At 38.5% G+C, this 22,644-nt stretch overlaps 1 protein-coding gene across 4 annotated transcripts in view; it reads right to left on the bottom strand.

The window, feature by feature from the left end:
* LOC124138660 (septin-2-like) overlaps nt 1-22,644 on the bottom strand; it is a 123,880-nt gene that overhangs the window by 57,681 nt on the left and 43,555 nt on the right. For 2 of the 4 annotated variants that reach the window (XM_046505411.2, XM_046505409.2), the window contains exons 2-3: nt 13,379-13,682; nt 6,949-7,004 (exon numbers count right to left, since the gene is read on the bottom strand). In XM_046505411.2, the coding sequence (XP_046361367.1) occupies nt 6,949-7,004; nt 13,379-13,427 (105 nt within the window). In that variant the 5' untranslated portion in view covers nt 13,428-13,682. Of the gene's footprint in view, nt 1-6,948; nt 7,005-13,378; nt 13,683-13,854; nt 13,933-19,923; nt 19,940-22,644 lie in introns of those variants that run through there. The other 2 variants (XM_046505412.2, XM_046505410.2) reach the window with 2 other exon arrangements.

The following is a 22,644-nucleotide window of genomic DNA, read 5'->3' as shown; positions in this document are numbered from 1 at the left end:
TTTTCACCCAAATAAGAACATTACAAAGAGAGCTGTATTGATGCCATACATGGATTAATTAATAGATTTTCACCCAAATAAGAACATTAAAAAGAGAGCTGTTTTGAGGCCATAGATGAATTAATTCATAGATTTTCACCCAAATAAGAACATTACAAAGATAGCTGTATTAAGGCCATACATGAATTCATTCATAGATTTTCACCCAAATAAGAACATCACAAAGAGAGCTGTATTAAGGCCACACATGAATTAATTCATAGATTTTCACCCAAATAAAAACATTACAAAGAGAGCTGTATTGAGGCCATACATGAATTAATTCATAGATTTTCACCCAAATAAGAACATTAAAAAGAGAGCTGTTTTTAGGCCATAGATGAATTAATTAATAGATTTTCACCCAAATAAGAACATTACAAAGAGAGCTGTATTAAGGCCACACATGAATTAATTCATAGATTTTCACCCAAATAAGAACATTACAAAGAGAGCTGTATTGATGCCATACATGGATTAATTAATAGATTTTCACCCAAATAAGAACATTAAAAAGAGAGCTGTTTTGAGGCCATAGATGAATTAATTCATAGATTTTCACCCAAATAAGAACATTACAAAGATAGCTGTATTAAGGCCATACATGAATTCATTCATAGATTTTCACCCAAATAAGAACATCACAAAGAGAGCTGTATTAAGGCCTTACATGAATTAATTCATAGATTTTCACCCAAATAAAAACATCACAAAGAGAGCTGTTTTTAGGCCATAGATGAATTAATTAATAGATTTTCACCCAAATAAGAACATTACAAAGAGGGCTGTATTAAGGCCATAGATGAATTGATTCATAGATTTTCACCCAAATAAGAGCATTACAAAGATAGCTGTATTAAGGCCATACATGAATTCATTCATAGATTTTCACCCAAATAAGAACATCACAAAGGGAGCTGTATTAAGGCCTTACATGAATTAATTCATAGATTTTCACCCAAATAAAAACATCACAAAGAGAGCTGTTTTTAGGCCATAGATGAATTAATTCATAGATTTTCACCCAAATAAGAACATTACAAAGAGAGCTGTATTGAGGCCATACATGAATTAATTCATAGATTTTCACCCAAATAAGAACATCACAAAGAGAGCTGTATTTAGGCCATAGATGAATTAATTCATAGATTTTCACCCAAATAAGAACATTACAAAGAGAGCTGTATTGAGGCCACACGTGAATTAATTCATAGATTTTCACCCAAATAAGAACATCACAAAGAGAGCTGTATTAAGGCCTTACATGAATTAGTTCATAGATTTTCACCCAAATAAAAACATCACAAAGAGAGCTGTTTTTAGGCCATACATGAATTAATTAATAGATTTTCACCCAAATAAGAACATTACAAAGAGAGCTGTATTGAGGCCATACATGAATTAATTCATAGATTTTCACCCAAATAAGAACATTAAAAAGAGAGCTGTTTTTAGGCCATAGATGAATTAATTATTAGATTTTCACCCAAATAAGAACATCACAAAGAGAGCTGTATTGAGGCCACATGTGAATTAATTCATAGATTTTCACCCAAATAAAAACATCACAAAGAGAGCTATATTGAGGCCATACATGAATTAATTAATAGATTTTCACCCAAATAAGAACATTAAAAAGAGAGCTGTTTTTAGGCCATAGATGAATTAATTATTAGATTTTCACCCAAATAAGAACATTACAAAGAGAGCTGTATTGAGGCCATACATGAATTCATTCATAGATTTTCACCCAAATAAGAACATTACAAAGAGAGCTGTATTTTGGCCATACATGAATTAATTAATAGATTTTCACCCAAATAAAAACATCACAAAGAGAGCTGTTTTTAGGCCATAGATGAATTAATTAATAGATTTTCACCCAAATAAGAACATTACAAAGAGGGCTGTATTAAGGCCATAGATGAATTGATTCATAGATTTTCACCCAAATAAGAGCATTACAAAGATAGCTGTATTAAGGCCATACATGAATTCATTCATAGATTTTCACCCAAATAAGAACATCACAAAGGGAGCTGTATTAAGGCCTTACATGAATTAATTCATAGATTTTCACCCAAATAAAAACATCACAAAGAGAGCTGTTTTTAGGCCATAGATGAATTAATTCATAGATTTTCACCCAAATAAGAACATTACAAAGAGAGCTGTATTGAGGCCATACATGAATTAATTCATAGATTTTCACCCAAATAAGAACATCACAAAGAGAGCTGTATTTAGGCCATAGATGAATTAATTCATAGATTTTCACCCAAATAAGAACATTACAAAGAGAGCTGTATTGAGGCCACACGTGAATTAATTCATAGATTTTCACCCAAATAAGAACATCACAAAGAGAGCTGTATTAAGGCCTTACATGAATTAGTTCATAGATTTTCACCCAAATAAAAACATCACAAAGAGAGCTGTTTTTAGGCCATAGATGAATTAATTAATAGATTTTCACCCAAATAAAAACATTACAAAGAGAGCTGTATTGAGGCCATACATGAATTAATTCATAGATTTTCACCCAAATAAGAACATTAAAAAGAGAGCTGTTTTTAGGCCATAGATGAATTAATTATTAGATTTTCACCCAAATAAGAACATCACAAAGAGAGCTGTATTGAGGCCACATGTGAATTAATTCATAGATTTTCACCCAAATAAAAACATCACAAAGAGAGCTATATTGAGGCCATACATGAATTAATTAATAGATTTTCACCCAAATAAGAACATTAAAAAGAGAGCTGTTTTTAGGCCATAGATGAATTAATTATTAGATTTTCACCCAAATAAGAACATTACAAAGAGAGCTGTATTGAGGCCATACATGAATTCATTCATAGATTTTCACACAAATAAGAACATTACAAAGAGAGCTGTATTTTGGCCATACATGAATTAATTAATAGATTTTCACCCAAATAAGAACATTACAAAGAGAGCTGTATTGAGGCCATATATGAATTAATTAATAGATTTTCACCAAATAAAAACATTACAAAGAGAGCTGTATTGAGGCCATACATGAATTAATTAATAGATTTTCATCTAAATATTGTGAGGCAGGGAATTTCAACCAAATTGTTCATGGTACCTCTCGATAACTGTCAACAGGTGTGAATCATATAAAAAGTGTGACCACTGCTCTAGATAAGCTCCATATTTGCGTAAAATATACACAATAAATCAGTTCATACAATCAGTTTTGCTGTGTAATATAACTAATATTACCGTATTCGACGTAATAAGCGCCCACGGCGATATTTGCTAATATATTGGATAGTGAACTATCCCAATTATTATATTTACGGTCTTTCAACTCATTTTTTTTCCCACCAAAATAATATTCTAATAAGAGCCCCCTATTTCTAATTTTGAGAGCGCCCTGAGCACTTATTACGCCGAATACGGTAATTTGATTTGTAAATGAGTGAGTGATTTTGGTTTAATGCTGCTTTTAACAGTATATTCCAGTTATATCACGGCATGTCAGCTTAATATGGGAGGAAAGCCAGAAGTAATATCTTAGATCTAAGTTCAATGATGATAAAAAAGCATGACAATTTACACATAACACAAGGATTAGTGATTAAGTATGGCACAAAGTGCTTTACGGTACGGTATTGAGTGTGTTCAAAGATTGTTGTGTGTGAGAGTGAGGATTAGTCAGTGAGTGAGTGAGTGAGTATGGTTTTATGCTGCTTTTAGCAATATTCCAGCATAATCACGGCGGGGGACACCAGAAATGGGCTTCACACATTGTACACGTCGGGAATCGAACCCGGGTCTCAGCATGACGAGTGAACACTTTAACCACTAGGCTACCCGGAGTTATTATAACTTGCACTTGGTGCAAGTAGACATAAATATGAGGCTGCAGTTTTAAATAACAGGTTGCTCTGGTGCACGTTCTATATAGTTAAAATAAGTCCTGTATATTAACAATAATCATGAGGTACCCAAACCATCAGAACAAAGTGGGAACTTCCAAAAATACCAATATAGAAATGTGACCATAAAATTCAGATCAATAAACTCTAGCTAATGCATGTACACCCAAAAACTCTTACCAAAAGCATAGATTTTAAAAATACGTTTAAAAGCAACCAAAATACATCAATATTCATATAAACTCCACAAGGAGAAATACTTTTTAAAGCAACATAAAAACAGAATATTTAGAAATAAAAAGCTGTACATGGTGAAATATTTCTTGTTTTGTGAACAAAATCTATGCTGTCTTCAAGCAGCAAGGCTAAGACATACATCAGCACCAAAAGTGCCATAATCTGTGATAAACCCCCCCAAAGAAGAAAAATGCTCCGTCTGCTCGCAAGAATAAGTACTACTACCCTATCAACTACAAGTAAGAAGAAGTATTTCAGAACCCGAACTGCCCTATCATCCAATAAACCTTCTCTAAATGGAAGAAGGAAGACATTTTGGTCGTGCATCCTTCATTTTTGCCGAGCAGGCAAGATTGGCTCACTGCCTCCAATCAATATTTGGCGTAAGAAGAACTTTGACTGCGTCAGCGTGGCCTGTGTTCTCTCATCGGAGGAGGAAGCAGCTCCACCAATGACTCATGGCAGTTCTCTAATAAACATAATCAAAGCCACCACAGACTTGCATATTTGCTCACAGCTAAAAACTAATAAAAGCCATGTGTTCAGTTTATAGAGTCATAAAAAGGCCAGCTGTATTCGAGATGGTGTTAGAAATTCAAACCTATTCGCTAAATTTAATACGTGTTCCTGTGGTTGCAAACATTTGATACATTTATTGGTTTTGACAAATTCAATTCCTCAAGTTCTATTTTTGTACATTGACAAAAGTGACCTTCACCTCATGTAAAATCTGTTTTGAAGTGCAATATTATCAGCTTGGATTGGAAAATAGCATGTTATTAATGGATCATATTGATAATGTTTATGACCAGCTTATCATATTGATTAAAAAAAGAAGAAGAAAAGAATCAGAAATAAATATAGCATACTTATGATTAGTTTTATGGCTGCTAGTGTCAATGTACACTTGACACAAATGCTTTATGAAGAATTAGGTCAGGTTGATATTAACATCTGAAATTATATGTCATTAGTCAGCTGTTGACATTCATCAGACAGAACCTGATTGTTGCTCATACTGTGACAGGCTAAAGGTGAAACTGGCTTCATTAAATCGTCGTTGGGGGGCACGGGTAGCCCAGTCGTCTAAGGCGCCGCGATTCGTTGTGCAGAGTTGTGTCCCTTGGGCACGCCAGAAACCTGTGATTGTGGGTTAGAATCCCGGTTCGCCCCAATCATGTTTCTAGGTTTGTCAGCACCATACCCAAGCTCGTGGGTTTCATCGAAGTGGTAAACGTCTGAGACCTGCATCACTTTGGGCTTTCTTCACACATTAAGCTGACACGCCGTGATATAACTGGAATACTGTTAGGAGCGGCGTTTAACGCAACTCTTTCACTCACTCACCATAAATCGTAGTCAGTTTTAAATGAATGCCATTCTGCAGACTTTCAAGAATATATCTATCACAGAATTCGGATTATGTTTAAATGGTGATGGTGCCGTAAAGACATATATCCGGACTAAAAGTACAATAATACTACTACTACCCTAGCAACTACAAGTAAGAAGGACCACCTCCATGGTCCAGTGGTAGAGCATCCGCCTGGATAGGGTTTCATCCCAAGGCGCATCATACAAAAGATGGTACTTGTTGTTACCCTGCCTGGTACTCAGCATTATGAGAGTAAAACCACAAGTGGTTGCTCGGATGTACTGTGTCTGAGTGGGGTATTTATTCATGTTAAACTGCGCCATGGTATCTAAGGGCTAGCACTATAAAATTGGCATTAGTCTGGACTCGTACAAGCAGCCACACACAAACACACACACATTTGCATGCATGTCACCATATAAGTGCAATAATCTTGGATGTGACATGAAACCCCATTTCACCTCACCTCACATGTAAGAGTGAGTGAGTGAGTTGGGTTTAACGCCGCTTTTAACAGTATTCCAGTTATATCACGGTGTGTCAGCTTAATGTGGGAGGAAAGCCCGAAGTGATGCAGGTCTTAGACGTTTACCACTTCCGTGAAACCCACGAGCACGGGTATGGTGCTGACAAACCTAGAAACATAATCGGGGCGAACCGGGATTGGAACCCACAATCATAGGTTTCTGGCGTGCCCAAGGGACGCAACTCTGCACAGCGAATCGCGCCGCCTTAGACGACTGGGCCACCCGTGCCCCCTCACATGTAAGAAGATATTTCAGAACCCAAACTGCCATATCAACCAATAGATATCACTAAACCGAGCTTCCAGCATGATTTGTTCTCAGCAAAGATCGCCATTAGTGACATCTTTATATCAATGATTAAGCAAATTTAATATAATTCTTTGTTTTAAAGATTCACTGTCACATTTTGGCTCCGTCCATAAAATTAAATTATGAAATGATTGTGTCTAACAACCTCTGATTTATTTCAAAATTATAAATATTTGCAGTTACATTGCCATGTTTGTTCCTTCCTCTCAATCAAGCAATGGCTTCATCTGAATCCTAAGTGTAGAATCTTCAAATTCCCATCCATGAACCCGAGATGAAATTCAGGATCACTTCAGATTATATCTTCCAAGAGAAAATAAACACTTTTAACAAAATTAAACCAAAAGTTAAGAAGAGCCTATTAATCTAATCTGAGTCATTCGAACATGAAAGAGGTTCCGTGAAATACAAAATGTCATGAATCAGGGGGTCCCTGTAGAACCTCATAATGTCAGTAAATCCATAAAGTACAATCAGTATGCTGGCATCGTGAGGAGTCCCTCTTGAGCCTCGGTGTAAGTATACTGTTACGTGCACATTAACTACTCACTTCTCCGTTCATCCCGGCCACTTTTAGATGACTTGAGGTAGATTTATCCAATAAAACTGCAATAAAAGAGAGAAGAAAATGTTTTATGTTTCATTAGCTCAATAACATCCTTATCATGAGATCAGACATAAAAAAAACCAAAATGCTTGAATCATATATGATATGGCATGTTTTTTCTTTGTCACCCAAATCAAGCATACTGTCTTTGGAACGGAAGGCGAGTTGCTTTACATTGTATTACAATATGTTCGTAACAAACACTTCGGCTTTGTGTATGCCATTCTAGCATGATTATGACATTTTTAAAGATTTGTTGCATCTTTTGAGGGAAATACCAACCCTCTGCTGTTAACAGTTTGTTCAAATATGCACTCCGACATGCAAACTGTGTTGTTTTGTTGGAGATATATTGCATATGTAAACAGATGGTCCCCTCTGTGTGGTGGTCTTCCTTGGTGTCACCTGGTCATGTACTTGTCACACTCAGCAGTGAGTGAGTGAGGGAGGGAGGGAGGGAGTGAAATGCCACTTTAAGCATGACAGTGAATATCAGATAAAGGCTTCAAACCATAGGTAGATTAATGTATATGTAGTGTTGACAAACAAAAGGTCAATAATTGGGATGAATCATGGATTTGAACCCATGCCACCTGAAGTGAGTGAGTGAGTGAGTGAGTGAGTGAGTGAGTGAGTGAGTGAAATGCCACTTTTAGCAATATTCAATACTATCATGACAGTGTATATCAGATATAGGCTTCAAACCATAGGTAGATTAATGTATATGTAGTGTTGACAAACAAAAGGTCAATAATTGGGATGAATCATGGATTTGAACCCATGCCACCTGAAGTGAGTGAGTGAGTGAGTGAGTGAGTGAAATGCCACTTTTAGCAATATTCAGTACTATCATGACAGTGTATATCAGATATAGGCTTCAAACCAAAGGTAGATTAATGTATATGTAGTGTTGACAAACAAAAGGTCAATAATTGGGATGAATCATGGATTTGAACCCATGCCACCTGAAGTGAGTGAGTAAGTGAGTGAGTGAGTGAGTGAGTGAGTGAGTGAGTGAGTGAAATGCCACTTTTAGCAATATTCAGTACTATCATGACAGTGTATATCAGATATAGGCTTCAAACCAAAGGTAGATTAATGTATATGTAGTGTTGACAAACAAAAGGTCAATAATTGGGATGAATCATGGATTTGAACCCATGCCACCTGAAGTGAGTGAGTGAGTGAGTGAGTGAGTGAGTGAGTGAGTGAGTGAAATGCCACTTTTAGCAATATTCAGTACTATCATGACAGTGTATATCCGATATAGACTTCAAACTATATGTAGATTAATGTATATGTAGTGGTGACAAACAAAAGGTAAATAGTTGGGATGAATCATCGATTTGAACCCATGCTACCTGAAGTGAGTGAGTGAGTGAGTGAGTGAGTGAGTGAGTGAGTGAGTGAGTGAGTGAGTGAGTGAGTGAGTGAGTGAGTGAGTGAGTGAGTGAGTGAGTGAGTGAGTGAGTGAAATGCCACTTTTAGCAATATTCAGTACTATCATGACAGTGTATATCCGATATAGACTTCAAACTATATGTAGATTAATGTATATGTAGTGGTGACAAACAAAAGGTAAATAATTGGGATGAATCATGGATTTGAACCCACTGCCTGACAAACCTGGTATGGCTGAGGGACGTTACTCAGCAGCCCACTTAGAACCTTTCACTCCTATAAGATATGGTAAAATGAGGGTATAATATCAAAGCTTGGTGGTTGTTCTAAGAGGGAGGGCGAGGGCCATTTGATAAGTAAAGGGCACCACCCATCATGCATCATGGTGGGCAACAACTTCCAAAGGTTACCATGACAACATTCACGCCTATCATGCATTAGGTGATGGGTGTCTCCTCCTTCTGAAAGGGACCACCTATATCAGCTGATGGGCAGCTCTTTTGATCTTGCCTTATAACGTGATAAAATGTTTTGAAAAAAGATTTGCAATCAAAGAAAGCACCTACTGATGGGTTTAAAAATAACAATGCAATCATGGATTCCATGTACAATTTGTGGAGGGTGGTGATCTAGAAAGCAGTTGGAAGATTGTTTTTGTATTTGTAAGTTGGTTATAAATTTAATATAAATGGGAACAAACTTGTAGGTTGGCATCAAAACTTTGACATTCTGAGTTGATGGACCCTTGTTGTATTATGTCTACAGGTCAAGGAGCCTGGTGAGCTAACACTATATTGTCCACATGTCTACTACACCGTCCAGTTGTCCAGCTATTGGTAGCCATATACTCAAATGCTGCAGTTTGACATCTAGAGGTCAAGGGGCCTGGTGAGCTAACACTATATTGACCACATGTCTATAACACTGTCCAGTTGTCCAGCTATTGGTAGCCATATATACTCCAATTCTGCAGTATGACTTCTACAGGTCAAGGAGTCTGGTGAGCTAACACTGTATTGACCACATGTCTATAACACTGTCCAGTTGTCCAACTAATGGTGACCATATATATTCAAATGCCGAATCAGAAGAATATAAACAATAGCTGTTTAGTCCATTGCAGGGTGTAAACAAAGTTAATATTTTGACAGATGACACAGTCACAAGATTCTTTGAACAACAGCTCTTGGAAGGCTCTAGTTCGGGCTTTGACCACAAAGATATCCATTGTTAAGTTCTATCAGAGGTTATTTGGAAGCAAACATTCACAGAATACATCCAGATTATATTTGTGTTTTCTTGTCTTAGGGAGCAGTTACAAAATTTGAAGTCAAATAAAAAAGTGAAAATAAAATCTGTAAGTTGGGGTTGGGTGGTAAAGAGGTCTGAAAGTTTTCCACGTATGACAACATAAACTTTTCCAGGTTTTTACAATTAAAATACATAAAAATCAGCTGTTATCAAGTAGTTTTAATCCTCTTAGTTTTACACTGGGAGTGGGGGTGGGGAACGAGTAAACCTGGGCATGAAATCAGGGGCGGTGGGTAGCCTAGTGGTTAAAGCATTCGCTCGTCACGCTGAAGACCCAGGTTCGATTCCCGACATGGGTACAATGTGTGAAGCCCATTTCTGGTGTACCCCACGGTGATATTACTGAAATATTGCTAAAGCGGCGGGGGTAAAATTATGCTCATTCGGCTGTGTAATGCACCCTCCAAAATTAAGCCTGTTAATAACACATAGCTATGTGTTAATTAGCATAGCTATGTGTCATATATGTAGTCTGTCCATAACTCATGTGGATTTCTTGTTTTTTGTCGAATTGTGATTTAAAAAATAGGGACATGAACAAGCTGAAACACGAAATAGTTTCAATGATCCAAAGAGCCATACATATTTCCGTTACCCATTTGAATTCTCAATACTTATGAGGGAGGAAGAAAAGGAGGAAGAGAGAGAGGGAGGGAGAGAGGGAGAGAAAGACGGGATGGAGAGATTGTGAATATTGTATTGTAATTGCAGGCAGATTTCACTGATTGTTTTAGTATGACATCTTGCGTCTGCAGCCACCATTATATCCAGTTCACTGTACAGAAGTGTGTCCAACAAACTGTCAAATACAACACAAGGACTTGTCCAGGAAAACAACTCTATAATGCTGAAATACATCATGTTTGTTTCCAACTTCCCTGACATACATGTATGAGGTCCAGAGGACCAGGGTCCGGAGCTGCCTACTATATTCACAAATAAATGCCTCTTGCCCAACTTCTAGACCAGTCTGTAAGAAATCTTTATAACAGACCCCAACAAAGACCCCAAATTAACATTACAGTAAATACTTGTGTATATTACACATTTTGTCCAGAAAACAGCAACGCAGAAGGGATATATTATTGAAAATAACTAAACTACTATCAAAAATGTTTTTGTTTTATCAACAAAATAAACTAAACTATCATCAAAAAAGTGTTTGTTTTATCAACAAAATAAACTAAACTATCATCAAAAGAGCTTTTGTTTTATCAACGTTTGAAATAAATTTGGTCTCTACTGCTCAATCTCTGCATACAAACAACTTGTGCATAGTTTTAATAGGTACCCTTGGTCAATTTTCTAAGCACCCGGAGTGTTTATTACAGCGAATACGGTATGAGAACTGACAAAAGGGGGAGTTGTATTTCCTGCTGCTTTTAGCACTATTCCAGCCATATTAGTGTAGGGGGCATCAAGAATCGATTCATACACTGCGACCATGCTGGGAATCCAACCTGGGTCTTTGACAATAACTTCTACCGCTGGGCTACAGCAGTGCCCTCAATTATCAAGCACATGTGGGGCGGTCGGGTAGCCTAGTGGTTAAAGCGTTCGCTCGTCACGCCGAAGACCCGGGTTCGATTCCCGACATGGGCACAATGTGTGAAGCCCATTTCTGGTGTCCCCCGCCGTGATATTGCTGGAATATTGCTAAAAGCGGCGTAAAACCATACTCACTCACTCACTCAAGCACATGCAATGCATGAATGTGATTCTAGCATATAACACGTTGTCATTAGTGTCTCGGGCTTCGCTCCTGTCCCACACTGACGCACATGCACCACATGTGGTGTCTCCCCAGGGAGTGAGTGATTATGCTTTTACGCTGCTTTTAGCCATATCCTAGCAACATCACGGCTGGGGACGCCAGAAATGTCCTCAGGGAAATGACTTTGTTAGACATGTGTCTATGATCACCCAGCAGTGAATGGGTACCCGGTAGGATGAGATGTAATGTGGCTGTTAACCTTCTAGTGCCCCACAGGCAGCTTGGGTTGTATACTCCCAAGGGAGCTGAGAATGATAAAAAAAATAAGTGCACACTGATTCATTGACTGGAGTTTAGAGCTATTATTATTATTATCAGTAGTGGTAGTAGTCGTAGTAGTAGACATAGTAGTAGTAGTAGTAGTAGTAGTAGTAGTAGCAGTAGTAGTAGTAGTAGTGCACAATTAGTGCGATCATCATGATTAATCACTAGTAAATGTGTATAGTACAATTTAACCCTTTAAATATCAATTATAGAAATTCTGAAGAAGATCTTAACAAAATTCCTTATTATTTCTGCAGACAAATACCCCTTATTCTCCCATGAAAACCCGGAGGGGGGTAAAAGGCAGAAAAAGTAACTCAGTACCCTATGCTTCTCATAAAGCTCACTATTATGCGGATGAGTGTCAGGGCTGACTGTGTATCAGTGTACACCTACAATGTTGAGTGGTGCTCACTCTATCAACCATTGGTTTTCCGGGCCCAAAAGGGGCGGTGGGGTAGCCTAGTGGTTAAAGTGTTCGCTGTTCACACTGAAGGCCTGAGTTCAGTTCCCCACCTGGGTACAATGTGTGCAGCCCATTTCCGATGTCCCCTGCCAGGATATTGTTGAAAATTGCTAACAGTGTCGTAAAACCACACTCACTCACTCCTGGCCAAGATTATTTATGGGCTGCCATGATAAAACAGCTATACTTCTCACTGTGGCATCAAACTACATTCACTCACTCACTCATCATTACCTAATACTAACCACAAACAAATATAGTTTGTCATTTTTCTGTTTTTAAAAGATTAGTTTTTCATGCAATCACTGCAATATAAGTGTTGCCTCAAATATTTCTATTACATGTGAGTTGTTCCAATAACTGTTTTACACTCAGTCTTGTCTGTCACCATTCCACAATTGGTTATTGAAATTGAATATTTTTAAATCCAATGCAAAATAATGCTAATGGTGTCTTTGAATATTCCCACAAGCACCCATAATAAGGATCGAGATGGAGAGCTAAATACGGCAAAGCAACACATTGACAACATGTTACACAACAATGCTGCTTGCATCACAACTGCTTCCATTACAACAATGTTGATAATTAATCACCTTATGCCACTGCTCCCATGTCGAAACTCCATTAACAGTGCTAAAAATAGATATTCTCGCTAAACAAAGGCAGATCTTTTGTGCCATATTTCATAAAAATCAATTTTCATAGTCATTTTATAAAGTACATATTTTGATACTATATTGATCAATATTCAAGCTTCATGAGTAGATTTAACCGGGCTGTTTACAAATGTTTTTTTGACGAATAGGTTTCAATTAAATGAAGTCACTGCCTACAACATAACGCCCATCAGTTGGAAAGCACGAATATTCCTGTCTTTTATTGACCGTATATTGAAAAGATACCCTTGATGACAATTAACATGTAAATAATCCATGATGCATTGCTACAGAAACAAGAAAATTTGTTGAAAATTTAGCATAAACCATATTAAAATATGAATTTGGAAGTCATGAATTATGGCCCCCACTGATGAAATGCAGGACCATATTTCAAAGACTAAACCACCTTCGTTCAAATATGGCACCAGCAAGAGGAAAGGTACATGAAATATGAATTCTGAACATAAAAAAACATCAACATGCAAAGCCACCGACCTGGGGATAAGGTGCTGAATCGAGAAAATCCTGTTGAAGACTGGAACATCAATACTATAAGAGATTCCAGCAAATGCCCAATAGAAGCTCATGTATACAATTCCACCAACCAAAGCCTCTGTTACTTCATGTCATAGAACCTGAGCCTTTCGATAAATTATACGGCCCTTCAGGCCTTCATTCGATGCTGGTCAGTCGAAGGTATCCGGGAAAATACACAATAGATGCCTGCTCGTCTACAGGGCCTGGTCCCAAGGTTTGATGTGACGAGCTTTGACCAAAACGCTTGTTGTCTCTCTCACACCTGAAAGAGCATTGACAATTGGGTTAGAAAGCTGCTAGGATCTAACACAAGGCTGTTAGTTGACAAATTAGGACAACCTACAATACAATTGCGTGAATAGTAAGTAGGTTGATGGTATTAACCATGAACTGCTGCATCTGTTTCTTAGTTGACAGATGCTGGAATCCCTCACCATGTGAACAAAGACATTTTCAGCTCTCGGCTCAGCTCAACATATGACACAGGCCTGCTGAATTATAAACATGTTACCATGGAAACCGATTTGAGACTTTGATGTTTCCTAAATTGATTTTACATTTTTCGGATGATATTCTACATTTTTACTCCGTAAAACTGCAGAAAAATAGATAATTGTCTGATAGTGTGGCAGTGAAACCCTTGCATTATAACCCCGTTTGTCTAGGTCCTTATTGAATTTCTATTGATTTTTGTCAGCAAGCAAGGGAGATGCGTGAAACAAAGAAACACTGAGGTCTCAAAATATCGCCCAACTTCAGGTCATGTGACAGGCCTCCATTCCATGGAAGAGCATGTTGTCCATTATCTTCCAGATCAATTAATATTTAATTACCCCAATCGTGAAGTCTCAGTTCAAATGACCATGCACTCATTCTGGGTATTTGCCAGAAGGGAAACCAATACTTTCATATGAGCAGCAAAATTATTGCTTGTTTGGCAAACATTTCAATAAAACAATTCCAGAATTAATCAACTGTGGCTGTGTTTGTTTATGTTCGTATGATACTATTCTATGAACGAACTGAATATATATATATACTGTATTTCCTATGTTAAACGTTCGAGTGTTACTGTATTTCCTATGTTAAACGTCCGAGTGTTACTGTATTTCCTATGTTAAACGTCCCACCCTTTCTTTACACCCTTTACCCCTGTCATTTAATGGTAACGATAATAATGGGAAGAATTCTGTTAAAAACTACCCAGTGTTTAATCGAGGTGGGGTGTTTAATCAAAATCCTAGCGTTTAATAAGGAAATATGGCTCAGACCTAAACACATAGATGTAGAGTTATCTTAAGACTTATTTTGTATATTTGTGAAGCATGAATGGAAATATACTCAAAATCAAAAGTAACTACAACGTGTGGCATTTTAGAAAATGTAGTAGTAATAGTAGTAGTAGTAGTAGTAGTAGTGTAGTTGTAGTAGTAGTAGTGATGAGTGAGTATGTTTTTACACCGCTTTTAGCAATATTCCAGCAATGTCACTGAGCGGGGAACACCAGAAATGAGTTTCACACATTGTACCCATGTGGAGATTCAAACCCAGGTCTTCGGTATTTATGAGTAAGCGTATTAACCACTAGGCTACCCCACAGCCCCTGTAGTAGTGGTAGTGGTAGTGGTAGTGGTAGTGGTAGTAGTAGTGACATACGGTGACATACAGATTTTAACTTCTTCATTCTTTCTACTGCTCGATAAAGCTACTAGCACCTGTACTGAAACGTTGCATTGAAAGACAAAAGAATTTTCCTCATTCAAAGTAAGTATTATCAGATGTTCTAATTTATCACATAAGGGAATTTTGAACTAAAAATCAACACGTTTTTTAAATTTAAAGTGGATAGGTGTTTAATATGGCTTTCTGAAGATTATTAATTTCTTAAAATAAAATAAAAAATAAAACGGTTCAAATTTAAATTCTTCCTTGTAATATTTTTGTGTTTGTCATACAAGTTAATGTGGAATGTTTGGTTTATTGCATTCCCAATAAGAGCGAGTGAGTTGGGTTTTTTGCTGCCTTTAGCAATATTCCAGCAGTATCATAACAGGGGACACCAGAAATGGGCTTCGCACATTGTACCCATTTAGGGAATCAAACATAGGTCTTTGGTGCGATGAGCAAATCCCTTTACCACTGTGCTACCCAACGTCTCTCTGTGTAAAATGGGACCGCCTCCGTGGTCTAGTGGTAGAGCGTCCGCCCGGAGAGCGGAAGGTCTGGGGTTCGATCCCCGGCCGCGTCACACCAAAAGACGTTAAAAGATGGTACTTGTTGTTACCATGTCTGGCGCTCGGCATTAAGGGGCTTAAACAAAGACTGGTCGGCCCGGAGTCAGTATACTGTGTCTGAGTGGGGTATTCATGTTAAACTGCGGCATGGTATCTCAGTGAGCTAGCACTATAAATCGGCATCAGTCCGGTCTAGTACAAGCAGCCACACAAACACACACACGTACATGCACGTCGCCATATAAGTGCAATAATCTTGGACGCGATGTTAAACCCCATTTCACCTCACCTCACTGTGTAAAATGGAGAGAAAACTTGAGGTGTGACTTCGTTTTGATTCCAAGTCCACACTAAAATTAAATCAAGATACAAAGCTGGAAGATTGATCAAACCGTAAAGCTATAAAGTATGGAAGCCAATTAGGGCCATAAAAACTATGATTCAAGATCCAATATCAGGCAACAGTGTCAGTTCAAAGCAGGAAGTGAAGCCTTGAGAAGTTCAGAAGTTGAATTCAGTTTATCTTGAATATACAAGTTAGTTTTGAAGATAATTTTCAACTGAATAACATGAATTTTGAGGATAAGAATTTTCAAAAGAGCAACATGAATGATATTTAATTATCATATGATTTCCTCATTTCCACGGTTAATCAAGCTGACACACAGATGTTGAATATGTGTTTATGTGTTATAATAATCACTGTACTCAAATCAAGATTTATATGCACACTTAATTATGGGCAATTAAATTCTGGAAAAATATATCTGTCGTACATAAACATTTAATTTAATTTCAATTTATCTTTTAACTCTGTTTTTTTTTTTCACTAAATAATATTCTAATAAGAGCCCCCTCCTTCTTTATTTTGAGAGCGCCCTGGGCACTTATTACGTTGAATACGGTATATTTATATATTATCACTACTTTTGCCTTTGACATATATTGCCACATATTTGAGCAAAACAAACAGAAATGTATGGAACCTATGAAAGTAATGACAGCAAAGCATTGAAAATCACTTAAAATGTTTGGCAAGAATATTCATGATTTGAGTACAGTGATTTTTATAACATATAAACACATATTCAACATCTGTGTGTCAGCTTGATTAACCATGGAAATGAGAAAATCATATGAATATTTTAAAATGAATACACAGAGCAATCTTTTATCAAACAAAATGAATTTGTATAAATATTTTTTAAGGATTGACTTTCACGTTGTGTGAGTTCATTGGAGTATGAACCTTCATAGAGTGAGGGCTAAACTTTATGAATGTCGGAGCTTGCGTGAAAGTAAATTCTTATGATTATTTATATCACTATTTTTATGTCAAAGGACATAGGCCGTGATCTATATACAACTATATTTTGCACGTGACTTCATGTTTACACTGACAGCCATACAACAACAAGCTGTATCGCGGAATAAAGTAGTTCCTTAAAACAAGAGGGACAACTTTTGTAGTTTCCCTAAACAAATGTACTCAAATAATATCCTCCTAAGATGAGAAAGGTCTGTTAAGAACTACCCCAGTAAGTCAATCACAATGACAGCGTCGTAATACATTTACATCACGTACAAAACGTAAAAATGGCCGACACAATAAACGTGACGGGAGCAATTTCGGAAGTTGTTAATGAACCTGTGGCGGTTACAGGTTCTAGTCATCATTGATCAACTGGCCGATCATTGAAATGTGATTGAAGATGTGTCAAATAGACACTTAGGTAAATTCATAGATTTCTGCAGACTGTCACTGTCAGACTAGACACGAATCGAGTCGATACTATGATAGTTTGGAAGTGCATTTCTTCGTTCTGTTTGTAGCGGCCATAAAATTTCTGAGTCCACTGATAGGATTAGAACCACGGACCTTCTGATCAGAGGTCGGACGCCTTGTCCAAATGACCAAAGAGGTTAACCCCGTCAGCAAGCTGACAAGGTTAGGATGTCATCTGTGGGACGACTCCACGCCCTGCTACATGTTCATTAGGATGGGTCGTGAGGATATTCATGAACTATAATGCAGTCACACTCTCTGACGTTTCTCAATGTATACTGAATCGCTGAGGTCAAGATTAAAGGGTCTAAATGTTCAGAAAGTGAGTGAGTGAGTGAGTTTGGTTTTACGCCGCTTTTAGCAATATTCCAGCAATATCACGGCGGGGGGACACCAGAAATGGGCTTCACACATTGTACCCATGTCAGGATTCAAACCCGGGTCTTCGGCGTGACGAGCGAACGCTTTAACCACTAGGCTACCCGACCGCCCCTGTTCAGAAAGAATACTTCTGTATGTATTCATGCAATGGAATTCCCAGGGGTTTCACCAGGAATGTGGAAGTAGTCAGTCAGTGTTTATGTCATTTCAAGAACACGGTCTCATGAAAAACGTATGGAAGTCAAATAGTTCATACACTTATGAACGACAATTTCGCAGTCATTTGGCCAACCTCTCGTCCAATGAAAAAGCCCTATAACGTGTAACTTAAAATTATAAAAAGATTTTTATAAAGAATTGACTTTTGATATGTTTTGCATTTTATCCAAATTAGGCAAAGTGTACACACCAGTTTTATACCTACATGAATGCAACATGAAGTAAATTCTTATGAATAAAGAGGTCAACATAAATGAAGAAAACGTAAATTCTTTAGTAGCCAGGTCCACCTCATAGTTAGAACACACATCACTTCCATTTAATGTCTGTTTATTTCATAGAATAAAGACAAGGAGGGTTGGTGAATTACAGGGTTAGGTAAGGCCCGCACTAAATCAGCCAGGCTACACCCGCGAGCTCCTTATCAAGTACTAAATCAGCCAGGCTACAACCTCGAGCTCCTTATCAAGTACTAAATCAGCCAGGGCTACAACCATGAGCTCCTTATCAAGTGCTAAATCAGCCAGGCTACAACTGTGAGCTCCTTATCAAGTACTAAATCAGCCAGGCTACAACCGCGAGCTCCTTATCAAGTACTAAATCAGCCAGGCTACTACCTCGAGCTCCTTATCAAGTACTAAATCAGCCAGGCTACAACCGCGAGCTCCTTATCAAGTACTAAATCAGCCAGGCTTCAACCACGAGCTCCTTATCAAGTACTAAATCAGCCAGGCTACACCTGACATCTCCTTATCAAGTATTAAATCAGCCAGGCTACACCTGACAGCTCCTTATCAAGTACTAAATCAGCCAGGCTACACCTGACAGCTCCTTATCAAGTACTAAATCAGCCAGGCTACAACCGCGAGCTCCTTATCAAGTACTAATTCAGACAGGCTACAACCGTGAACTCCTTATCAAGTACTAAATCAGCCAGGCTACATTTGACAGCTCCTTATCAAGTACTAAATCAGCCAGGCTACACCTGACAGCTCCTTATCAAGTACTAAATCAGCCAGGCTACAACTGTGAGCTCCTTATCAAGTACTAAATCCGCCAGGCTACACCTGTGAGCTCCTTATCAAGTACTAAATCAGCCAGGCTACACCTGTGAGCTCCTTATCAAGTACTAAATCAGCCAGGCTACAACCGCGAGCTCCTTATCAAGTACTAATTCAGACAGGCTACAACCGTGAGCTCCTTATCAAGTACTAAATCAGCCAGGCTAAAACCGCGAGCTCCTTATCAAGTACTAAATCAGCCAGGCTACAACCGTGAGCTCCTTATCAAGTACTAAATCTGCCAGGGCTTCAACCGTGAGCTCCTTATCAAGTACTAAATCAGCCAGGCTACACCTGACAGCTCCTTATCAAGTACTAAATCAGCCAGGCTACAACCACGAGCTCCTTATCAAGTACTAAATCCGCCATGCTACAACCTCGAGCTCCTTATCAAGTACTAAATCAGCCAGGCTACAACCACGAGCTCCTTATCAAGTACTTAATCAGCCAGGCTACAACCTCAAGCTCCTTATCAAGTACTAAATCAGCCAGGGCTTCAACCGTGAGCTCCTTATCAAGTACTTAATCAGACTACAACCTCGAGCTCCTTATCAAGTACTAAATCAGCTTTGAGGTTCTCTTCAAAGTACCAACTCAGTAGCCATTGTACCCCTAATTTTAATTACCTCTTTCAATATGATTGCGAAAATACATTTCATGTCTAGAGTCCAAAACTTGCAAACTTTTAAGACATTTTTCAATCACAAAACCAATTTCTCACACATATAAACAATGATTAACATGCACATCTTCAAACAAGATCCCTGTTTGAAATGTAACCCATTCAAATTACTTAATACAATAAAATCTCAAAATACTCACCCAACCACTAAGCTAGCAACTTCAAAGAACACATTCAAAGATTCAACCTTATACCCTTCAACTGGTGTTTCAGTAATGATGTAACAGTTTCCTGGCAACTAGTTGTGTGTCTGCTGGAATATTTGGGAGGTGTCTGTTGAAAATGAGTTGCTGGTGTTTAGATTAGAAATCCACACTGGCTGAATGTCAGCTGCCTTGGTCTGCTTGCATCACAGCCAGGAAGATGGATATTGAGGTGCTAAGTAGTTGTATCCCGATCGCTTTTTAAAAATATCATGGCTTCCAGGATGCAGAGTGTTTCAGCACGTGGAGGAGGAGTTGAAATGGATGCTGTTTTATACTTCAATATTCCAGTGATATAAATCTGACCTGACAATAATCAAATCCGGGTTGGTTAAACCAGCGGTCAATAGCATGATGACACAAAATCAGTCACATCACACATTGCAAATACCTGACTGAGGGGTAGCCTAGTGGTAAAAGGGTTCACTCTTCACATCGAAGACACGGGTTTGATTCCCCACATGGCTACAATGGTACCAAAGCCCATTTCTGGTGTCTCCTGCCGTGATATTTCTGGAATATTGCTAAAAGCGGCTTAAAACCATACTCACTCACTCACTCATCTCATACAATAAGCATTGGGGATCTATTTTCCACAGATCCCCATGAGAACACAATAAAGACGTCACCAGTATAGGACCACAGCCTTAAAAGATTGGTTTAAAAATTATAAATGTTCCTTAAAACCTTAGGTTTTGTAAACAAACAAAAAATGTTCATTGAATTTGTTGGATGTCCTGTGAAACATGTCTTGTGAAAAAAATGGCAGTGAAAATATTCTGTCTCAACCAAAACTCCAAGACCCCATCCAGAATATAGTCATCCCTCATGACAAGCTCTTCACAATACCATGGATTCACATAAACTGAGGGGTAATCACTGGTAATCATAGGTAATCAATGGTGTGCACTATATACAAGTAAATACGGTATCACTTGACCTACATTCCATATAAGGAATAACGTGGGTGTCTGTTAACGTGGTGGGTCATCCATGACCCCACCGTGAGGAACGTAGTTGTAATAGGAGATTTAATGGATTGGGTGGTCCAACTCAGTGACGTGGTTCGTAAGTCATCGTACCCCGACAATGTGGATAGATCAAATTATCAATCACACGATCATCTGGTCCAGGCTTAATAATGTACAGGCAACCATCATATTGTTGGAATGTGGCTGAGGGTGGCGTAACACAACAGATACAACATGGCCGCCTCCTTATTGTACAACGTCTCTCCAGGGGGCACCAAGTTGGCCAAACCTTTGTTGTGTCACCCATTTCTCTGATTCCTTGCGGGGGGCACGGGGGGCCAAGTCGTCTAAGGCGCTGTGATTCGCTGTGCAGAGTTGCTTCCCTTGGGCACGCCAGAAACCTATGATTGTGAGTTCGAATCCCGATTCGCCCCGATTATGTTTCTAGGTTTGTCAGCACCATACCCGTGCTTGTGGGTTTCACCAAAGTTGTAAACATCTGAGACCTGCATCACTTGGGGCTTTCCTCCCACATTAAGCTGACACGCTGCGATATAACTGGAATACTGTTAAAAGTGGCGTTAAACCAAACTCACTCACTCACTCACTCACTCACTGATTCCTTGCTGCTTACCCTTTTACAAACACCAGGTGTCATGACATATTTTCAATGATCAATTCATATACCTTTCACTGCTATTTTGCCTTTTGCGCCAATGGAATCTGTTTCAGAGTCTAGTTTTCTCTGGCTTTGACGTTTTATAATTATGTCTTTCATGCTTGTCTAACTCTGCATGGTGTCCATGAGTAGATAACAATACCCCATCGACTCACCGCCTTTCATCATCAACATATAGCCGTTTTATGTAACCTATTGTCCCTGTGAGTTTAATCACCTTCAACCACAAAAGAGTATGTCTTTTATAGAGTAAGCCTCAAGCAGAAATGATGTTCCTTTTAAGAGCTGGTCACGCAAAGTTCTAATAAATGCTTGTGTGTTGTTGAAATATCCATACAGTTATTATCAATCCTTGGCAATAATGTCGGCTACAGTTTGATCTCTGTAGGAAGGCAAACGTGCACACTGCTCTTCACAAAACATAACAATTATGATGGTATCCGAGTCTGCATCAAAGGCGGCTGTCACAGGTAAGCTTTGATCAGTCTGTCGTGCAGGACGAAGCAGACCAGCATTTGCGAAGGATGCCAATGATGCTTTATACTGAAGAACGCTATCTGGGCAGATAGTTGGTTGGTTGGTTGGTTTGTTGTTGAACGCCGCACTCAGCAATATTACAGCTATATGAGGGCGGTCTGTAAATAATTGAGTCTGGACCAGACAATCCAGTGATTAATGTCATGAGCATCGATCCACGCAATTGGGATCGATGACATGCATCAACCAAGTCATCGAGCCTGACCACCCGATCCCGTTAGTCGCCTTTTACGACAAGCATAGTCACCTTTTATGGCAAGCATGGGTTGCTGAAGACCTATTCTACCCCGGAATCTTCACGGGTCCTGGGCAGATAGGACTGCCTCCACTCAATTCATTAACCTGTGTGGACTCCTAGGCGGCATGCATCTCAGCATTCCATGCTTGTCACAACGTGAAATGGGGTTTAGATAATGTCACGGTTAATATCATTGCACTTATGTAAGTGAGGAGAAATGGGGTTTAAATAAT

Source organism: Haliotis rufescens, unplaced genomic scaffold, assembly GCF_023055435.1.
Source record: "Haliotis rufescens isolate VD_foot unplaced genomic scaffold, xgHalRufe1.0.p SCAF_15, whole genome shotgun sequence".
NCBI classification, from domain to species: Eukaryota; Metazoa; Mollusca; class Gastropoda; order Lepetellida; family Haliotidae; genus Haliotis; species Haliotis rufescens.
The sequence above is the reverse complement of the archived record's forward strand: the minus strand, read 5'-3'. Positions and strand labels throughout refer to the sequence as shown.